This window comes from Suncus etruscus, chromosome 11, assembly GCF_024139225.1.
Source record: "Suncus etruscus isolate mSunEtr1 chromosome 11, mSunEtr1.pri.cur, whole genome shotgun sequence".
Classification (NCBI taxonomy): Eukaryota; Metazoa; Chordata; class Mammalia; order Eulipotyphla; family Soricidae; genus Suncus; species Suncus etruscus.
Genome location: NC_064858.1, coordinates 9,441,872 through 9,461,628, shown reverse-complemented (window position 1 = coordinate 9,461,628; position 19,757 = coordinate 9,441,872). Strand labels below are relative to the sequence as shown.

Here is a 19,757-nt window from a genome sequence, read left to right as displayed (position 1 = left end):
TCAAAAGCAGGGTGTATCAACCAAATGGGGCTTTCCTGCAGTCAGTATAGGGACAGGACTTTGCCTGAGTCTAAGGGTAATGCTGGGGCAGTGCCCAGACGGGTAGGGGTACCCCAGATCCCTACACACAGACCTTTAGGGGACATCTGAGCCTGACCCTGTCCATCTGGCTCCTGCTTCTCTCTCATCTCTATCTCTCTGTAGAGCTGCTCTGAAGAACTTCTCAACGCTTTGGTGAGTTCAACAGGTGATGGTGGTGGTGGTGGCAGTTGAGAAAAGTCCCAACCAAATTTCCCTATCGATTTCTGTCACCTTATTCTCACCACACACACCCCTGCCACCCCTGAAGCTCACTTCGAATCACCCTCCCTGTATGTGTCTATGTCTCCTGCTGTTGGGCAGCTCATAGTGACCTGCAGCTTAGGTGGGGTTACCAGGAATGCCATGGTGGAGCAGACCATGGCCCCAAGCCTGCTGTATACACAGTCTAGCCCCAGTTCCTTGTGATCAGTGGGGCCCATTGGTAACCTCTGTGGCTGCCTGGAGGGAGACTCAGATACAAAAAGGTGGGTGCAGGAAACCCATGAGTCTATTATGGATAAGCCTTGGGGCCACGGAGTCTGGAAGGATACAGGGATGGAGCAGGGGGCAGCTCAGTGAGGTACAAGTGAATGTGGCAGCGCCCCAGCACATCCTGCGTCTTTCCTGCATATCAGGGTGGTGAAGGGCCATCTGTCCGTCCATCTGTCTGTCCACACCCTACATACTCCTCCTTTTAAGGCCTTGATGTGGGACTTGGAATTGTCTCCTTGCCCGAATAGCAAATCCTGCTCCATCTCTCCAGTGGCCGCAAGACTTCAGTTTTACATCTCAAGTCTCCGTTTGGGGCCTCCCAGGGATTCTTTCTCTCTATCCAACCATCCTTCCTTCTCTGGGCAGAATCCCCACTTGGCGCTGCAGACTTACCCTCTGAGTCCCTTCATCTCCCAGTAGCACCCCTGGCTTCTCTCTCTCATCACCCAACTTCGATGGCTTGGCATGTGGGGGGTGGGGGAATAATTTTCTATTGGAAGGGAAAATGGGGCAGCTTCTAGTTTAAACAAACCATGAGGGTTCCTCCTCCCCCCCTCGGCCTTTGTTGGCCACTCTGTGGTCCTCATGGTCCCCCTGGGGAGGCAGAAACTTTGTTCTGTAACCCTCTTTTCCCATTTCATTTCCATGCTGTGAAGCACCATGGATAATGTACTTTTAGAATCTCTGCTGGTCTCTGCATGGAAAGTCGTCGACACCTGGTTAATCATCCGCACCCCGTAATTTCATGTGGGTAATGGAGGTCTTCATGTCTTGGGTGTTCTGGGCCTCACCCAGAAAGATGCACCCGTTTCTACATGGACCTTCTGGAGCCCATCACCCCTCCAGTGATGTCCGTGCAGTGGAGACTGTAATGGCGCAGTGGCACATGCCCTTCTCTCAGCCATGGAGAGACCTTATCTGTCTGTCCATCCGTCTTTCCATCTGTCCGTCCATCTGACAATAGCTTTGGTGGAGAAGACCTCCCATAAAAGATTCATCTTTTGTCCTCCACTTTATTTTGCATTTGGTTTGGTTGTTGGGCCCTGCTTGGCAGTGCTCATGACTTGCTCCTGTTCTGCACTCAAGTATCCCATACCTGGTGGGGTTTGGGGGAACCCTGTGGGGTGCTTGGGGATCTAACCTAGATGGGTCATACCCCCTTTCCCTATACATCTGAGATGGCCCTGGTGGTCCCCAGCTCTGAAATGCCCAGCCCAGTTGGCTGAGTCCTGTGAGCCTCCCCACCCCACTTCCCCACACACACCCCAAAGTCTCTTGATGAGTTTTTAGTCCCCCCTGCTTGCTTCCCAACAAGTGGGGCCCACCTGGCCGACTTGGAGAGCGGTGAGCTAATCCTGGCCTCCCGGCGCAGCCCCCAATTTGGTTTCCGGTCCTGTTGGCCCACAGCCTTGGCGGTGGCGTCTCAGCTAAACAACAGCTGGGAGCTGACAGTCCGCCCGCCAGCCAGCTGCAGCCTGAAAATGTCTCAGAACCAGGGAACCGCGTCATGGCCACTAATTGTAGGCAGGATCCTGCAGCTGGAGTGGCGGGGACGCAGGGTCCAGACTGCGGGGCAGAAGCACACAGGCCACCCCCCTCCCTGAGACTCGCTCATCCTCCCCCTGTCCCCAGCTAGGACCCTGCACAGACAGGGTGGCAAATTGGGCTCCTGCCTTTGTCCAGGAGCAGACCAGGCTCTACTCCCAACCCCAGCCCAGCTCCGACTGCTAAGTTTTGAACGAAGGGCCCCTCCTGCCTGTTTTCCTTCCTGTGTGCCCCCCAGACTCAAGCTCTGACCCCTCACATAGGAGATTTTCACCTCTGAGCCCCTCGCCATGGCCTGAGCCCGCTGGGCAGACCAAAGGGAGGGTCCAGAGGCCATCTGCATCCAGTGTGGGTTCTGACCCAGCCTCCAGCCCCGAGTGTCCTGACTGTCCTTGATCGCGACACAGACGCATCTCTCCACCCAACCTCATGATTTCTTATGGTTATTCTCAGATCAGTCAAGCACTTGGACTGTGTAGCTCCCATTTCTGGCCTGTTTCCCCGGCTTCTCTCTGATCAATCTCTTTTCAAGTCGAAAAACAATATTATTAGTCCTTGGAACCCTCTGCCTTTGTCTTACAGCCTGTTTCCCACCCAAGACTGTTATTGCTGACTCATCTGGTAACTCTTTCATTTCCAAACGTTTCCAGTCTTGCTCTGGCGGTGTAAGAAGAGTTTGTACTTGGGAGGTTATGACTTTTTTCTTTTCTTTTTTCTAGAATATGCCACATGTCTTTTTATATGCCACTAAGTTGTATATGTATTATGAGCATTAATCTATTTGGATGAATTTCTTTCACTAATTTTGACCTATTGGTTATAGTTATTTTTTCTCCCCCCCCTTTCTTTTAAAGTCCTTATCTTTACCTCTTTAGAATGATCATTCTTTTTTTGTTTGTTTTTGCCTTTTGGGCCATACCCGGTGGCTCTGTGCTCAGAAGTCGCTCCTGGGAGACTTAGGGGACTAAATGGGATGCCTGAGATCGAACCTAGATCTGTCCCCGGTCAGCTGCATGCAAGGCAAACACACTACCTCTGTGCTGTCACTTCAGCCCCTAGAATGATCATTTATTAAAAATTCCTTTCTTGTCCCCCTCACTAGTTTGGAAGCTGCCAAGTCATTTTCTTTATTTTTTTTCTATTTCTCTTTAATTACAAAATATTGACACGTGATTTGCATGCAAAAACCACCCAGAAGAAAAATGAATTTCTCACAAACTGAACATGGATGTCATTGGCAGACAATAAGTGAAACATTGAACGTGAATGACTTTTCATATCAGCTGCTGGAGTTGAGTTTCCTAGTAGGGTCCCTTCATTCTCTGCTGTCCCCAAAGGTGTCAGGGCCCCTGCGCATCTCCCCTAGTCTCATCCTATGACACCCATTTCATCATCAACTGGAAAGTCAGTCCTGCAATTTACTCTGCACCCCAAACTGTCTCCACATCTCCCTTCTTGCCCTCTTGCGAGCTGCTCAGCTCTCGCCAATGGTGATGGCGTTTTCCAGCAAATCCTGCGTTTTCACCTCCACAGTCTGTCATTATTTGCTCCCAACATCTTGGGGGTTTCCCACCATATAACTGGCATGGCCCCTGACGGAAGTGGGTTCTTTTCATGTCTTGGTTCAGGAACGTCTGTCTCCTCCCTCGCTGTCCCCTCAAACCAGTCCTCTAGGTCTGAGGATGCCAAACTTACATGAACTACTGCCCAGAGTATTTTTGTTTATTTTATTGTTTTATTTTAATTTTTATTTTTTTGGGTCACACCCGGTGACGCTTAGGGATTACTCCTGGCTCTGTGCTCAGAAATCGCTCCTGGCAAGCACTGGGAACCACATGGGATGCTGGGATTTGAACTACCATTCGTCCTGGATCGGCTGTGTGCAAAGCAAACGCCCTACCATTGTGCTATCTCTCCAGCCCCAGTTTTTTTTTTTTTTTTTTTTTTTAGGCCTCACCCTGAAGTGCTCAGGGCTGACTCTTGGCTCTGTGCTCAGGCATCACTCCCAGCATGCCTTTTGTTTGTTTGCTTGTTGGGTCACACCCAGCGGTGTTCAGGACTGAATCCCTGCTCTGCTCTCAGCTATCATTTCTGGCTGTGCTCAGGGGATTCTATGGGATGCCAAGACTTAAACTCAAGTCCGGTTCAACCAATTACACCCTCCCCACTGTGCTCTTGCTCCAGCTCCACTCTTGGCGTGTCTTGACGCATTTCCTTGGCAGAAAAGATCCTTCAGCATCCCCTGGATATGGACCTTCTTAAAACAAACCTACGCTGGGAAATGCAGGTCACTGTGGATCCTTTGAAAGAAAGTGGAGGAACTGTGGACTCATCCGAGAACCTGGGAGAGAGGGCTCGGGGCTGACCCAATCCAGGTGGACTTTCAGTCAATCCTGGCTTCCAGAAAGTTCTGTTGGCCTCCCAAGCAGATGCGGCCTCTGCACCCCGTCTCTGTCCTCATCTCCAGCTGCTTCCATTCGCTCCCAGGTTGAGTTTCTTGCCTGTTGTCACCTCCTCCCACGTTCTCCTCCGTGTCGAAAGATTTATAAATATTTAAAAAATCCTTTCCAGAGCTTTCAGAGAAGGGGTTTTCTCCCAGAGACATCGCGACTGAGCGCTGGAATACAATCTCCTACATTTAAACAAAAATCCTTCCCATTAAGATTTTTTTTAAACCGGCACTGGAAAATTCTATTAACGGGAGATAGAGTCCTTCATCTCATAATTAGAAATATCCCAGGGAGACATAGCACATTAACTTGTAATTATAAATGGCTGTTATGCTTTCCTCTTTATAATTGACCCCCGATTCCGAATTAATTGCTTCTTCATCCCTGCTCCGTCTCCTTCACGTAGTGGTGGGCCTTGCGTAGTAGGGCCTGGCAGCCGGCTCAGGGGCTGAGGGGCTCAGGGCAGATTTCAATTTGCTATTTAAGACACATTATTATTATTATTATTATTTTGCATTCGAGCATCTTCTGTCCCTCTTGGGTGTCTGATGTAAGGCCTTTGCCTCGGAAATGCTTCTTCGAGAAAAACGCAATTGTTTAGGATCGGAATTAGCACAAAAATATTCGGCTCTGAGAAGAGCCTCTCGGCCTGTTGGCAAAAATTTCCAGCCAGATGTTCTCTCTGCTCTCATGTTTTCTCCCCCATTGATTACGTGCCTTGATTGATTATTGGTTTTAGGAACTGGCATGATGAGGTGGTTTGAGGCTTCCGCTAATGAGAGAATAACAGGATTGCATTTATTCATCACAGAAGGGCTTTTTATCACCCGAACTTAAAAAAGAAAATCTGCATGTCTTCTCACAGTGCTGGAATGATGGCAGGGCTGTGTTTCAGTCTGTTTTTGTTTTCTTTCAAAGAGGATGGCACATGAATGGGGTTAATCATAAGGGTCTGGGGAAGAAGAAGGAGGAGGAGGAGGAGGAGGAGGAAGAAGAGGCGAAGTAGGAGGAGAGTAGGAGGAAAGGAAGAGGAGGAGAAAAGGAAGAGAAGAGAAGAAGAGGAGAAGCGAAGAAGAGGAGTAGGAGGAAGAGGAGAGGAGAATAAAAATGAAAATGTTCTTTCAGCATTATCTTCTGGGCACCCAGAAACACCGGCAGGGCCTGGGACTGAAGTGGACAGGCCCTGATGTAGCTGTCCACCCCCCACACCAGTGTCAGAGTACCCAAGACCCCTGACCCACATGAATAATGCTTTGGAGGCTCCAGGTTCCTCCTGGAAACTCTTGGTCAAAGGGACCAGTGGTTTAGCATAAGGACCTGGGGGTACAAAGCTGCTGGGATTCTGCTGTCAGTGGGGTCCGTGAGAGGGTTTCAGGGGTCTCTGCGGGTCTGGGGAATTGAACTGGGTTGTTACAATGCCCTGCCTATGCTATTCATGTCTCAGGTCTCCTGTAATATCTTTCCTGCCTTGTTTCTCTCTCTCTCTCTCTCTCTCTCTCTCTCTCTCTCTCTCTCTCTCTCTCTCTCTCTCTCTCTCTCTCTCTCTCTCTCTCACACACACACATTCTCTCTCCCTCCCTCCTCCTCCCACCAGACACTGTTGTTACTAGAGGGGTTTCCTGCACATCACTTTACCTCCTCTCAGCACCCAGTTCCTGTCCAGAGTAATCCCTCCCAACTCTTCTGTCACAGTGCTTTCTTCTTTCTCCTCAATCCATCCCTCGTCCTTTGCGACAAGCTTCCCACCATGTACTCGCTGGAGGGTTTTGCCAACTGCCTTATTTCCTGGATATGGACTTTACCAGGGTTGCTTTCCTTGTTTCTTCCCTGCCATGATTCTGAGCTACAAAGTCTACCTTTTGGTGCTGTTGCTCTAGGAACCACCTCAGCACTCTGCCATCTGCCAGGCACATGGCTGTTGCTGTAGCCATAGTGGGGAAATGGACCCTCCCAAGGTTGACATTATCAGCCCTCAGTGGGCGCTGAGGTGAGTTTTGGTCACTAGTGATTTTCACTGGAGTCTACTGGGACTGAGGTGCTGGGTGGAGACATAAGGGGGATACCACTGCCCTGACTCAAGGATCTGCTGGTCCTGCCTTTGTCCTTCCCTCCTGCTTCTGCTCAGAGCCTCAGACACCCAAACCATCTTGGTCACCCTCTCTCCAGCTCATTGGCCAGAAGATACATGGAGGAGTGTTAGAGTACACCTTATTTTACCCAAAATGAAGATCATCCCTGATTCCTTCATATCTATTTGTTTACAAATGGATTTTACCCCAAAACAGAGATTATCTTACATGCAAACCTGGGTGAAACTGGCTCAGGATAGCCCGAGCTATCTGCCCTTACTCTGTCTTTACTCACCCACCTGGGGGGTGGTCTCTGTACTCAATAAAAGCAGATCTGGTAGGCAGCTTGCTTGGGGTACGAGGTAAAAAAATTGCCGGACTACATGTGTTTCACCATCAACCTCGTTTGGTTTATTTCATGCATGACGCTGCTCAGACCCATTCACCAGGGGTTAGAGATACCGCACACTCAAACAAATCCTAAGGACCTGGGAAAACCCCAACGATGGTGAATGACATGACCCTCTGGTGGATAATCACCATGACAGCCCCCTTGAGCTGGACTGAATGTGCCATGCCTTTTGCTGTAACATTGGTGCACATGGCCCCCCCTTCTGAACAGCCTCATGTTGCTCTGATCCAACTGTATGTCTAACTCTGGACTACGTGCCAGGATCCCTAGATATTCTCCTGTGCACATACCCCAAGAGTGGAAGGATGCCTTCCCAGAGGTGATGATTTCTTGATCTGAAGGCCTTCCTAGGGCTGAGAATTTATCGTTGACTACTGGCACTAAACCAGAGAGACCCTCATCTCCCAAGGATGATGATGAGCCAGCTACCATCCCTGCAGACTCAGAGTCTAAAAATGGCGCAACTCGAGGTATTCCCTCACCCCAAGCATTGAGTCAGGTGGACAAGCCAGTGCTGGCAATCCAAGTCTTGGGCACTGTTACATGGTTCAATGTCCAGAATGGTTATGGATTTATCAACAGAAATGACACCAAAGAAAATGTCTTTGTTCACTGGAGAGCTATTAGGTGAAACAATACCAGGAAGCTTCTGTGCAGCATTGGAGATGGGGAGACGGTGAAGTTTGATGTTATGAAGAGAGAGAGGGGACCAAAAGCTACTAATGTATCTGGACCTGGCAGAATGAAAGGTAGCCAATATGCTCCCAATCAACATAGATTCTGTTGCTTCATCCCCCATCTTGCTCAGCCACCCTACCACCCATGGTAGCAGAGATACACTCAGGCAGGACTGAAGAAGGCAGTGAAGTGGAAAGAGCTGAAGACTCGAGGCAGTATCTCAGATGCCAATGCCAACCAACTTCTTTTACCAGAGACGTTTTGTGCGAGGACCTCAACTCCCCAAGCTGAGAAGCTTATCCAGGAGACCCCAGAAGCCACCACAGAGGGTGGTGAATCCAAGCTCAGCCAAAGCTCAACTGAGGATACGCTGTTTTCAGAACCTCCTACACCTGGGTTGCCTCCAAAAAATTAACTTTCTTCTAGGTTAATCTCTTGACCCTATTTGCATCAGTTACTATATCGCTGGTTAAACTGTATTTTATCTGTATGGATCTTAATAGCTACTGTTTTGTTCTTTGCCCCACTGCAGTCAGAAAATTTTGTATCCAGCTTCAGTGGCTTAATAATAGTTTGCACAATTTTGGGGAAATGCATAGTGTTGTTAGATTTATAAAAAGTTCTCAGTTATCCTAGTGAATGTTTCTCAACTGCTGTGGTGTTTGTGTATATTTGGTTTGTATTTGTTTGTTTTGTTTTGGGGCCAAACCCGTTGATGCTCAGGGGTTACTCCTGGCTATGTGCTCAGAAATTGCTCCTGGCTTGGGCGGACCATATGGGACGCTGGGAGATCGAACCATGGTCTGTCCTAGGCTAATGTCGAAAGGCAGACGCCTTACAGCTTGCGTTACCACTCCAGCCCAGGTGTTTGTGTATATTATGTAGCAACTTATTCTCAAATTATGTCCGCAAAAATGTTCTAATCTCTTTGTTCACATAAGTCAATGGAAAAGGAACTTGGATATTATACTCTTATTACAGTGCTCTTTATAAGATTGTTTTAGCAAACTTATTTCCAAATTGTGTATATATATTTGCAGAAATGTTCTTGGGATTTTGTTTAGAGAAGTTTATGAAAAGGAACTTGGGTGATCTAAACTTTTATTACAGTGCTGGTGTAAAACTGTTTAAGAAATTTCAGATTAAGTGTTATCTGTAGAGAGCTTCTAATGTTTATGTTCAGAGAAGTCTAAAATTTTTTGTGAAATGTATAAGATATGGAAAAAGCTGATAGTTTTGAGAATGCTATATACAATTTAAACTTGATGCTGTTACAGCCAACTTTTACTGAGCCTATGCAAAATAACAACCTCTTTTATAAGTTCGGATCTGGGGTTCCTGCCTCTTGCAGAGAACAATAGACCAAGACTTAAAGTTCCCCTCTCAAATCTTTTTTTTTTTTTGTTTGTTTTTTTGGGCCACACCTGGTGATGCTCAGGGGGTTACTCTTGGCTAGGCGCTCAGAAATTGCTCCTGGCTTGGGGGACCATATGGGACAATGGGGGATCAAACTGTGATCCGTCCTAGGCTAGCTCCAGCAAAGCAGATGCCTTATCAATTGTGCCACCACTCCAGCCCCTCCCATCTCAATTTTTAAACACAAAAGGGAGTTGTTTAGTTACACATTATTTCACTCAAAACAAAGATCATCCCCGGTTCCTTTGTGTCTATTTGTTTACAACTTGATTTTACAGGGGAGCATCCATATCCCCAACCCCCAGGGGCTTTTTCCCCAACCCCAGCCTTTTGTTTTCCCTTTGGTGTCATTTCCTCACTGTTCCCACATGATGCCCAGCAGGTGTCTTGGTTGGGTTTGGGCCAACAATGGCCATGCAACCACAGAGCAGATTGCAGAGACAAGGACCGTGCATCTGGACTCAGATGCCATCAGGATCCTAACTTGCCCTGGGCCGGGAAGATGCCATCCCCCCCCCCCACAATTAATAAGGAAAAGCTCCATTTTTTAAATCTCACTTGGGGGCAGGCGTGAAGAGGAGGAGAAGCAGGTTTCATCCTGGGTTGGATTCTTTCCTTCCAAGCGTTACTTGGTAACTGTTCTCTCTGATAAAGAGATGAAAAATTATATTAACTCCCCTTAATCTTAAGATGTCTCGTTTCGCTTAAAATAGGCATGGCTCAAGGATGGCTTTTCTCCCCCGCCTGTTGGTGCCTGGATCTAGCTCAAGGCTGCCTTGGCTTCTCATATTGCTAAAAGGACTCCCAGATTCAAGGGTGTGGCTGAACTACTAAAGATGAGCCCGACCAACAGGGACAGTCAGTCAAAGCCTCGAGGAGTGGACTTATTTGTCCTTAGGGAACGAGATGGCCTCTGGGAGACACATTCCTGTCACAGCCAGGTTTCACCCTTTGAACTCTGCTGGGAATCTGACCCAGCAAAGAGGGACCCTCTCTTTTTATCTGATCACAGACATGGGTAAATAGCATCCACAGGGGGAATTGGAGCTAAGATGGCCTACTGCCACCCCTGCTCCCCCTTTCCCTGGCATCCTCCTTTCTGTATGTAACTGGTCACCCCAAAGATTTCTGCTAAAAATGGTTATTTAGTGGCTGCAAACAGATGTCATTCCCCATCTGGTTTCTCATCGTTGTTTCTGGTTGATGTCTCCCCGCAGTTCATTGGTTCCTGCACGTTTATTGTTTAGTGTTGAGGAACCACAGACATTGTTCTCATCTTTGCCTCGTTCCCTTCAGCGGAAATTCCTCTCATCTTCCCTTTTGGACATTTGTGAATTCTGGATTTAGGGGGAAAAGCAAATGTGCTGATTACCAGCCTCTTCTCTCTCTCTCTCTCTCTCTCTCTCTCTCTCTCTCTCTCTCTCTCTCTCTCTCTCTCATTTTTGGGTCACACCCAGTGGTACTCAGGGGTTACTCCTGGCTCTGTGCTCAGAAATCACTTCTGGCAGGCTCAGAGGCCATATGGGATAATGGAAATCAAACCCAGGTCCGTTCTGGGTCAGCTGTGTGCAAGGCAAATGCCTTACTGGTGTGCTATCACTTTGGCCCCAATTACCAGTCTCTCAGTTCTTATTTTCTTATGGGGCTATGAGAAATTCTTTCTTCTAAGGAAGATTATTATTTTTTTTTAAAATTTGGGGCCAGAGTGATAGCTCAGTGGGGAGGGCATTTTCCTTGCCTGCCCTGGGTTTGATCACCAACACCCAATAGGGTTTCCTGAGTACCATCAGGAGTAAGTCCTGAGCCCTGCAGGATGTGGCCCCAAAAGAAAACAAAACAAGAAAAAAAGAAAGGTTAGGGACTGGAGTGATAGCATAGCAGGGAAGGCTCTAGTTTTGTACTTAGTCAACCTGGGTTTGATCCCCAGCATCCCATATGGTTCCATATAGCCTACCAGGAGTAACCCCTGAGCATTACTGGGTATGCCCTCCCCAAAGACCCAGAAGTAAATAAAAAAACAAACAAAAACATGACAGATATAATCACCATTCATTATCAGTAGTTGATCTGTTCAGTTTTATTTTTCATTTCTGGCCCTTATTTTTTCTTTTTGCAAAATTGATTAAGGGATCTTCCTGCCTAGAGATGGTTTGTCTGGGCCTCAGCAGGTGACTTGGGAGAGCAGCTGCCATTCCAGACTTGGGGGCCTGTCTGTTTCTGCACTCAAGAGTGCATGGGGACTGGCTTTAGATGTTAGCTCTAAGAAGGAGGGTCTCTGTGGGAGGGGTGGGGGGGCATTTGTTGGTAGGTTCTGGGCCTCCCCAGAAGGCTGTGCGAATGGGCCCTGGGTCTGGTCACACTGACTCAGGCCACACTTGCCGTCTTGTTCCCCCTCCTCCTCTCGGCTTCTCACCTTGTCCTTGTTCATCCTTCCAACGGTTCCCAGGGACATTTGGGACGAGACTGTGAAATCAGGGTGTCAAAACAACTCAGAATGGACACACTTTGCTTTCACTGTATCAGGGTTCACTCTCAAGCGTGGCGGGCAGGGCTGCAGGGAAACGGGCGGTGGGGGGGCAGAGAGAGGCTCTTTTTAGAAGCCGCATCACTGTCTTTGGCTCAATGAACCATGTTCTCAGGCCAGTAGAGGGCTTGTTTTTTTGTTTTATATTTTGGGTTTTTGGACCACACTTAGTGATGCGCAGGGTTACTCCTGGTTTTGTGTTCAGTGATCATTTCTGGCAGTGCTCAGAGATCATGCTGGAGATCAAACCCAGATTGGCCCTATGAAAGGCAGGAGCCTTCCCTGATGTACCTTGGGACCGAGGCCAGTGTGCACTGAGATTTTTTTTTTTTATTGTTATTTGAGGTGCTGGATCTCACTTAACCGTGTTCAGGGGCTACTCTGAGCTTGCGGGTGCTGGAGGACTGTGCTCTGCCATATTTCATCATCACCCCACAAAACACCCTTTGAAAAAAATCTCCTGGCCCTGTGGGCTCTGGGTGAAATGAGCCCTGGGGAAGTGACTGGGCCACCTGCTGCTGGGTGAGCATCACTCATGGACATACAATGGGCAGTGGACAGCGGGGAGGGCACATGGCCTGCTCTGCCATTTCTATGCCCTGTTGTGCATCCTATCCTCTCCCTGTGCTCCATGGAAGTCCCACTCTCTATGCTGCCCCTCTCCCAGTGTTCCCCATGGTTCCTCCCTCCCTGTGCGACCCTTTTCCTGTGCTCCCTGCATTGCTCCCCTTCTCCATACTCCCTTCAGTGCTCCTCCCTTGTGCTCCCCGCACCCTCACCGTACATGTGCCTTTTCCACTCTGCAGCCACCGGTGCTCGCTACTTGGGGAGGACCTGAACCGCTGTTGGCAGGCACCGAGTGCCCAGCTCCACCCCACTGTCTACCACACCAAGGGCCTCCTGCAGTACCTGAGCCTCCAGGGCCGGCGGCCCACGGTGAGTCCCCACTATGCCTTTGCTCTGGGCCCAACTGAGGATGATTCCCAGGGTCCTGGAGTGCAGGGGGGAGTGCAGGGGAGGGGGGCTCTCTCGAGAAATTCTAGAGAAATTCTAAATTCTAGAGCAGAGCCCTTCGTGACGGCTCTCTGGCACCACCCCCAACCTCCTTGGCGTCACACAATGGCATATGGCCACATCCATATGGTGTATGAACCTGGGCTTGTGGCACACCTGACTGCGCTTGGGGGGTTGGCAAGAACTAAATAAGGGGGACTCTTGACCTGGCTTCTTCCTGCAGTGAACCCTGGTTCTGGGGATGACGGCTTCCCTGTCACTGGGAGGTGGGTTCAGGGCTTACCTGGCTTACCGTTTCCTTCCATTTTCAGGGTCTGTAGTCATTGTTTTGGGGTTTTCTGACCATTGGTGAAGGACCACAGGTCTGGTATGGGATCACTGGGGGTGATGTCTGAGATCAGGGAGATTTTCTTCCAGAGAGCTGCAGGGTCCAGGAACCTGTTGGCAACACTAAGTAGCCCTGGTGTGCCCCACTGTAGGTTTTGGAGGGGGCCACACCTGGGCGTGCTTAGGGGCTACTCCTGGATTAAGGTCTAGGGGATCACTTCTGGAGATGTTCGGGGACCTTGAGGTCCTGGGGGTGGGGTACATGCAAGGGAAACACCTCCTTCTGCCCCCTCTCAACCAGCTACACGCAGCTGCACCATCAAAGGCCCCAGACTCAGCCCTCGAGTACTATCATCCGAGTCTGCCCTCTGGTGTGGCCTGAGGTCTCATGTCTGGAAGAATGTTCCAGAAATATCACGCTAGACCCTACTCGGGTGACGGGGGACTTGGACACTTCAGTCCCAGAGGACCCAGTCTTTATTGTGGAGGAGAAAAACCTTTCTCCTGGACCCCCATTCTCCATGGCCAGAGAGACCAGATAGGAGGGGAGGGTGCCGACCTTGGGGTGCTCTGGGGCCTGTGGGCGAAGCTAGGCTTCTGTCTGTAGCGTGTTGCAGTGCTCACGTGCAAACAAGATTCCTCTCTGCTCTGACAAGCCTAATTGAAGAGCAGAACATTTATTTTAAAGCGTGACAGGTGAAAGGCTTGTTTAAAAATATAAATAAACAGTAATTAACGGTAAACACGACAGCTGCACACTCGTGCCCTGCTGGGCCCATCGGAGCCGTGGGAGGGAGCAGCCGGCGGGCAGAGCCTCGTGTTCCTGGGGAGCCGGCAGAGCTCACGCTCCAGTGCTCAGCTCTCTGGTCTGCCCGGAGGGTCGCACCGCTGTCTGGGTTTCTGTAGGTTGGGGGAAGGGGTGGCAGGTGTTTCCAAACTACTGAGTTTACGAGAACATATTTCCTGGAGCTTCATCCTGGTCTTTTAGAGACTCAGATCTGGGGGAGACGCTGGGCTTGACTCATTGGCGACAAACTGACAGACAGACAGACATACTGGGAAATATCACTTTCATAGTTGGACATGCTGCTTTAGATACACTGGACATTTGGACAGACGTAGTGACAGAAAGACACACACACCTCACCCCAAAGCCCAGACTTGGCTGAAAGAATGACGGGGAGATGGGGCTGAGGAAGCAACCAGGAGCCCCCTCTGTGCCAGTGGTTCTGGGGGACCCATCGCTGACACCTTCCCTTCCCTTTCTCCGTCTCAGCTTTACCTTACCTGATAGACCATGACACTCTGGGGGCCTCCCATAGGGAAGGAAAAGTGCCCAGGGCTGGAATAATTTGGCACTTCCTGGGACTTGTCCCCCCACTGCAATGGCCAGGAGCACGTGGTCCATCCCATTTACAAGCACTTAAGTTGAATGACACCAAGTGAGTACCCCACAGAACAGAGGCCCCACCGCCTCCATTTGAGTCCTGAGCCCTGAGACATGCCAGCACTGAGCTGGCTCTTTCTCGCTGAAGAGACAGCATCCCCCCTGGGGGGGGCGGTAAGGGTGGGGGGAACACGGGTTCTCTGTGTGCTGGTTCTGCCTCGGGGAAGAACCCATCCACTGCCCGCTGCCTGAAGTTTGCTGCTAGCTCCATGTCTTGTGAAGACCCGCTCACTGGGTATCTCTCCCAATGAGGGCAGGTGAGCGTGCAACCAGGGAAACGGAGGCACAAGAACTTAGGGTTGGAGACACTTCACTGAGTCCAGCTTGGAGTGATGGGGACTTTAGGCCACACAGCCCTTCCTTTCTTCCCAAATGAATCCATCTTCTTCTCTCTCCCGAACAATCCCCACTGGGGTGTGCTCTGTGTCAGTCCAGAAAGGGGATCAAAAGGAGCCAGTGCCATAGGACAGCACACTGGGTGTTTCCCTGCACCCACATGATCCCCTGACCATGACCACTGCTGGGAATAATTCTTGAGAGCTGAGCTAGGAGTGACCCCTGAGAATCCCCAAACGTGGGCTTCCCCAAAGTACAAAACCAAGAAACCAAGATCTGTCTCCATTTGGGGAGTTGTCTAAGACAGCAAGTCCTGCACATTGGGGGTGAGAAAATCTATTTCACCTATTCTGTTTGCTGATTTGCTCAATAGTTTATTGATTTAGGGTTTTTGGGCAACTCAGATCTGGACTTGTGTCCTGAGAAGTGACAGGCTTGAAACTCCCTGTGGCTGAACCCACTCTGAGAAAGGAACCCTATTGCCAGGGTCCTCAGTAGTGGTGCCACTTCTGCCCTGTAGGTGGGCATTGAGAGAGAGAGAGAGAGAGAGAGAGAGAGAGAGAGAGAGAGAGAGAGAGAAGAAAAAAGAGAGAAGGGGAGGGGAGAGAAATGGAGAGGAGAGTGGAGGGGAAGGGATGAGAGGAGAGAAGGAGGGGAGGGGAGGGGAAGGGATGGGAGGAGAAGAGAGGAGAGGAGAGGAGAGGGGAGGGGAGAGGAGGGGAGAAGAGGGAAGGGGAGGGGAGAAGAGAGGAGGGAGGGGAAGAGGGAAAGGGAAGAGTGGAGGGGAGGGGAGAGGAGAGAAGGGAATGGAGGGGAGGAAAAGAGGGGAGGAGAGGGGAGGAGAGAGGAGAGATTGGACCCTAGAGAAAATCCCAGTGATTGATTCTCTTCTCTTTTCGGATATTCAATTCCTCCCCAATGGATACTTCTCTATTGATTTTCGCATTAAACTGTCTCTTATAAAGATCACCCTCATCTTGCCTTGACCCCCCTCCCCCCACTTTCCCTCTGTCAGACCCACATCCCCAGAGCCATGCCTGCTCACTTGTGCCTCGCCACACCCCAGCTCAGGCTGCTCAGTCCTGATGTCTCCGGGATGGTTCTGCCCACACCGGCTTGCTGGGAGCCTTTTTATTATTTATTTATTCATTTATTTATTGGTTTGGGGGCCACACCTTGCGGTGCTCAGTGGTTACTCCTGGCTCTGCGCTCAGGAATCACTCCTGGCAGGCTTGGGGAAGGGCCCTATTGGGGTGCTAGGGGTGGCACCCAGGTCGGCTGCTTACAAGGCAAGCATCCTACCCACTGTGCTGCTGCCCTGAGACCCTGAACCCCCTTTAAACAACGGTCCTTTAGGTCACCTGCTTGCTCTAGTGTAGATGTTCCATTCTTGGTGGTCTTGGGGTTTCGTTTCTGCACTTCCATAGTGCCCTTCACTCTTCAGCCCTGCCCTGTGTTCTGCCCTGTCTGGGCTACCTCACTTCTGCAACCAGGGCCCAGGGTTGGTACTTTCCAGCACGTTCCTGTCCTTGGTCTCTCTGAGTGCCCAGTGTGTGCCCTTCTCCCTCAGACTCTGCCCGCTCAGCCGGCGCCTGGCAGGGACCCCAACATTTCCTCTCTGGGTCTTTTCCTCTTGCGGCTCCTGCATCAACTGTATCTGACCTGTTCACCTCTCTCCCCTCTGGCCAGGTCTTTTGCGACTTCCATGGGCACTCGCAGAAGAAGAATGTGTTCATTTATGGCTGCAGTGTCAAGGAGACCCTGTGGCAAGCAGGGTGCCCCGCAGACACTACCGCTCTTCTGGAGGATGTTGGCTACCGGGTGAGTCCAGGGGAGATGTGCTCCCTGGTTCTCTCTTATAAAGCCATGTCATGCCCTGCTCTGGGAGCTCACTGGGGCTCGTCCAAGGTCAGGCATGGCCATGGGTGGAGAATGGGCTCTGCTCGGGGTCTGGTTTGCTACATGAGCTGGGACAGGACCTGGAAAAGTGCCTGCACTCGCAGACTGGGAGTTTCTGCCATGGTTCCATGACAGCTCAGCAACCCCCCTCTCAGAACCACTAGCTGGCTGGGCTGTGGCACCACAAGGGGTCCCCCCAGCATTGCCAAGAGCAATCCTTGAGCATTGTTGGGAGTTCTCCCCTGACCTCCAAAGTTACTGTTCAAAAAGTGATAGTACAGTGGTAGGGCATTTGTCAGGCATGCGGACCACTTAGGATGAACCAAGGTTCAATTCTTGGCATCCCATATAATCCCCGGAGCCTGACAGGAGTGACTTCTGAGCACAGAGCCAGGAGTAAATCTTGAGTGCCGCTGGGTGTGGCCCCAAAACAAAACAAAACAAATAATGACAAGACAAGGCACCCTGGGGATAATATCTGCAAGACTTGTCTGTGATAGTGAAGGACAGGAGGGTCTGGGTTTCAAGGCACTGTGACTGTGATCTTGACCATGACCGTGATTGGTAACTGCGCCAAGTGTCTTGACACCATGCTCTGGGAATTATCTTTTTGTGTTGTCTTGTTTTTGTTTTGTGGGGGGATTTGGGACCACACCTGGTGGTGCTCAGGGATGTTTCCTGGCTCTGTCATTCCTGGCAGGACCTATGGGATCATATGAGATACCTGGGATCGAATCTGGGTTAGCCACAAGCAAGGCCAACGCTCTCCCTGCTGTGCCATAGCTCTGGCCCCAGATGTTGCCCTTTTTTTTTTTTTTTTTGGCTTTTAGGCCACACCCAGTGACACTCAGGGGTTACTCCTGGCTATGCACTCAGAAATCGCTTCTGGCTTATGGGACCATATGGGACACTGGGGGATCAAGTACAGTTCGTCCTGGGTCAGCTGTCACTGTGTCATCACTCCAGCCCTAGAAGTTGCTTTTTTTGACCCCTCACCCTGCTGTGTTTCTTCACCAGACACTGCCCAGGATATTGGACAAGTTGGCCCCAGCTTTCACCATGGGCAGCTGCAGCTTCGTGGTGGAGAAGTCACGGGCTGCCACAGCTCGGGTGGTTGTGTGGCGGGAGTTGGGCGTGGCCCGGAGCTACACCATGGAGACCAGCTACTGTGGCTGTAACCGGGGGCCCTACCAGGTAGGGAAGCTCAGTGGGTGCTGCCTCTCTGGCCTGCCTCTACCTATAGAGGAAGTACCCATGCCTCTTTCTTCATCTCTGTCCCTGGTTCTATCTCTGACCTTGTATCCCTCTTCAACTCTCTCTCTGTTTCCCCCTCTCTCCGTCTATCTGTCTGTCTGTCTCCCCAACTCTGTCTCTGTGTCTATCTCTGTCTCTGTCTCCATCTGTCTCTCTCTGTCTCCATCCTTGTCTCATTTCCCATTTCTATCACCATCTCTGTCTCCCCCCCCCTTTTTTTTTTATCAGTTTCTCAGAGCTAGTCCCTTGTATGTATATACTTGTAGGGTTCCCTTCATCCAGCCCAGAGGGGATTCATATGTGTGAATGTATTTTCATGATTATTTGTATGAGTATGTGTGTATATATGTTGCCCACAGAGCTGTTCTCTCAGTCCTGTAGCCCCCTGACACAAAGATTTCTCTCCTTTTTTTTGGGGGGGTGGGTGGGCCATACCCGAAGAGCTCAAGGGTTATTCCTTGCTCTGCACTCGAAATTGCTCCTGGCAGGCTTGGGGGACCATATGAAATGCTGGGAATCAAACTTGGGTTCATCCCAGGTTGGCTGTGTGCAAGACAAATGCCCTACCACTGTGCTATCACTCTGGCCCTTAGCACAGTGATTTCCTGCCACATTTCCAATTCCCAGGTTCAGGGAGTTTCAGCCTGACCCAGGAGTACTGAGCTGGGATCATCTTCATTTCTTTTTGTTTGTTTTGGGGCCACACCTGGTGGTGCTTAGGACTTACTCCTGGTTCTGTGCTCAGGAATCACTCCTGGCAGGCTCAGGTAACCCCATGGGATACCAGGAATTTAACCAGGGTCAGCCACATGCAAGACTTTGAAGTTACTTTATTTAAATATGGTTGCAAAGGTTTCTCAAAATCAGTTGGGGTTTTTTCTTTCACAAAGTTGTTTGTGATTGAGTTTTAGTCATACAATGTCCCCCACCCTTCACCAGGTCACATTTCTTGCCACCAATGTCTCTAGTTTCTCTCTCACCCTCCCCACTGCCTGCCTCTGTGTCAGACATTTCTCTTTCTCTCTGTCTCTGTCTGTCTTTGTCTCTCTGTCTGTCTCTGTCTCTGTCTCTGTCTCTCTCTCTCTCACAGTGGTTTGCAATATTGTTATTGAAGGGGTATCCTGCCTATCACTTTCCCGCCTTTTAGCACCCAGTTCTTGTCCAGAGTGATCATTCCCAACTCTCCTTGTCAGTGCTCCCTTCTCTGCCCTCACTGCATTCTTCGCTCTTTGGGACAAGCTTTCTCCCATGGACAGTCCTCCTGACCCTGGTCTCTATTGTGAGTTGTAGTTGGAGCTCCCCAGTCCCCTCGGTTCATGATGCAGGCCACATCCTTCTCAGCATCCCAGTGGCTTTAGGGCTGCCCAGGAGAAGGGGCAGGGGGTTCCGGTTTTGGATCTGGCCCTAGGAGGTTTCCAGAGAAATATGGGGGAAAGAGAGGCCCTAAGCGACATCTCCCTGGCTCTGTCCCAGACCGGATATCTGAGCCCTGTCCCCATGCCAAGCTTGATATGAAACACCCCAGCCCGGCCCACGCTGGCTGCTTGCCGCCCTTCAGAGGTGCTACATGGGCCAATCCACACCAGCCCTGCGAAGAGGCGCCAGGACAGCTTCAGTACTGCAATGTGTGTGAGCAGCGGAGCTGGAGATGTTTCCGGCCTGAGCTCCTTGCAGATGCTTGTGGGCGGCCAGGAGGCAAGTTCCCTGGGGACCCTAGCTCGGTGTCCGGTTCTTTTCTCCTTTGTCCCCCGGACTTTGCGGGTCCATCAAGGATGCTGTGGCTCTAGCCCCTTCTAGGAGTATGAGCTGTTTT

General features: G+C 50.4%; 1 protein-coding gene across 1 annotated transcript in view; it reads left to right on the top strand.

Annotated features, from left to right (window-relative positions):
* Positions 1–19,757, top strand: part of AGBL1 (AGBL carboxypeptidase 1) — a 119,622-nt gene that overhangs the window by 56,392 nt on the left and 43,473 nt on the right. The window contains 3 exon segments of the mRNA XM_049783946.1: positions 12,474–12,603; positions 16,481–16,612; positions 17,708–17,884. Coding sequence (XP_049639903.1) covers positions 12,474–12,603; positions 16,481–16,612; positions 17,708–17,884 — 439 coding nt within the window.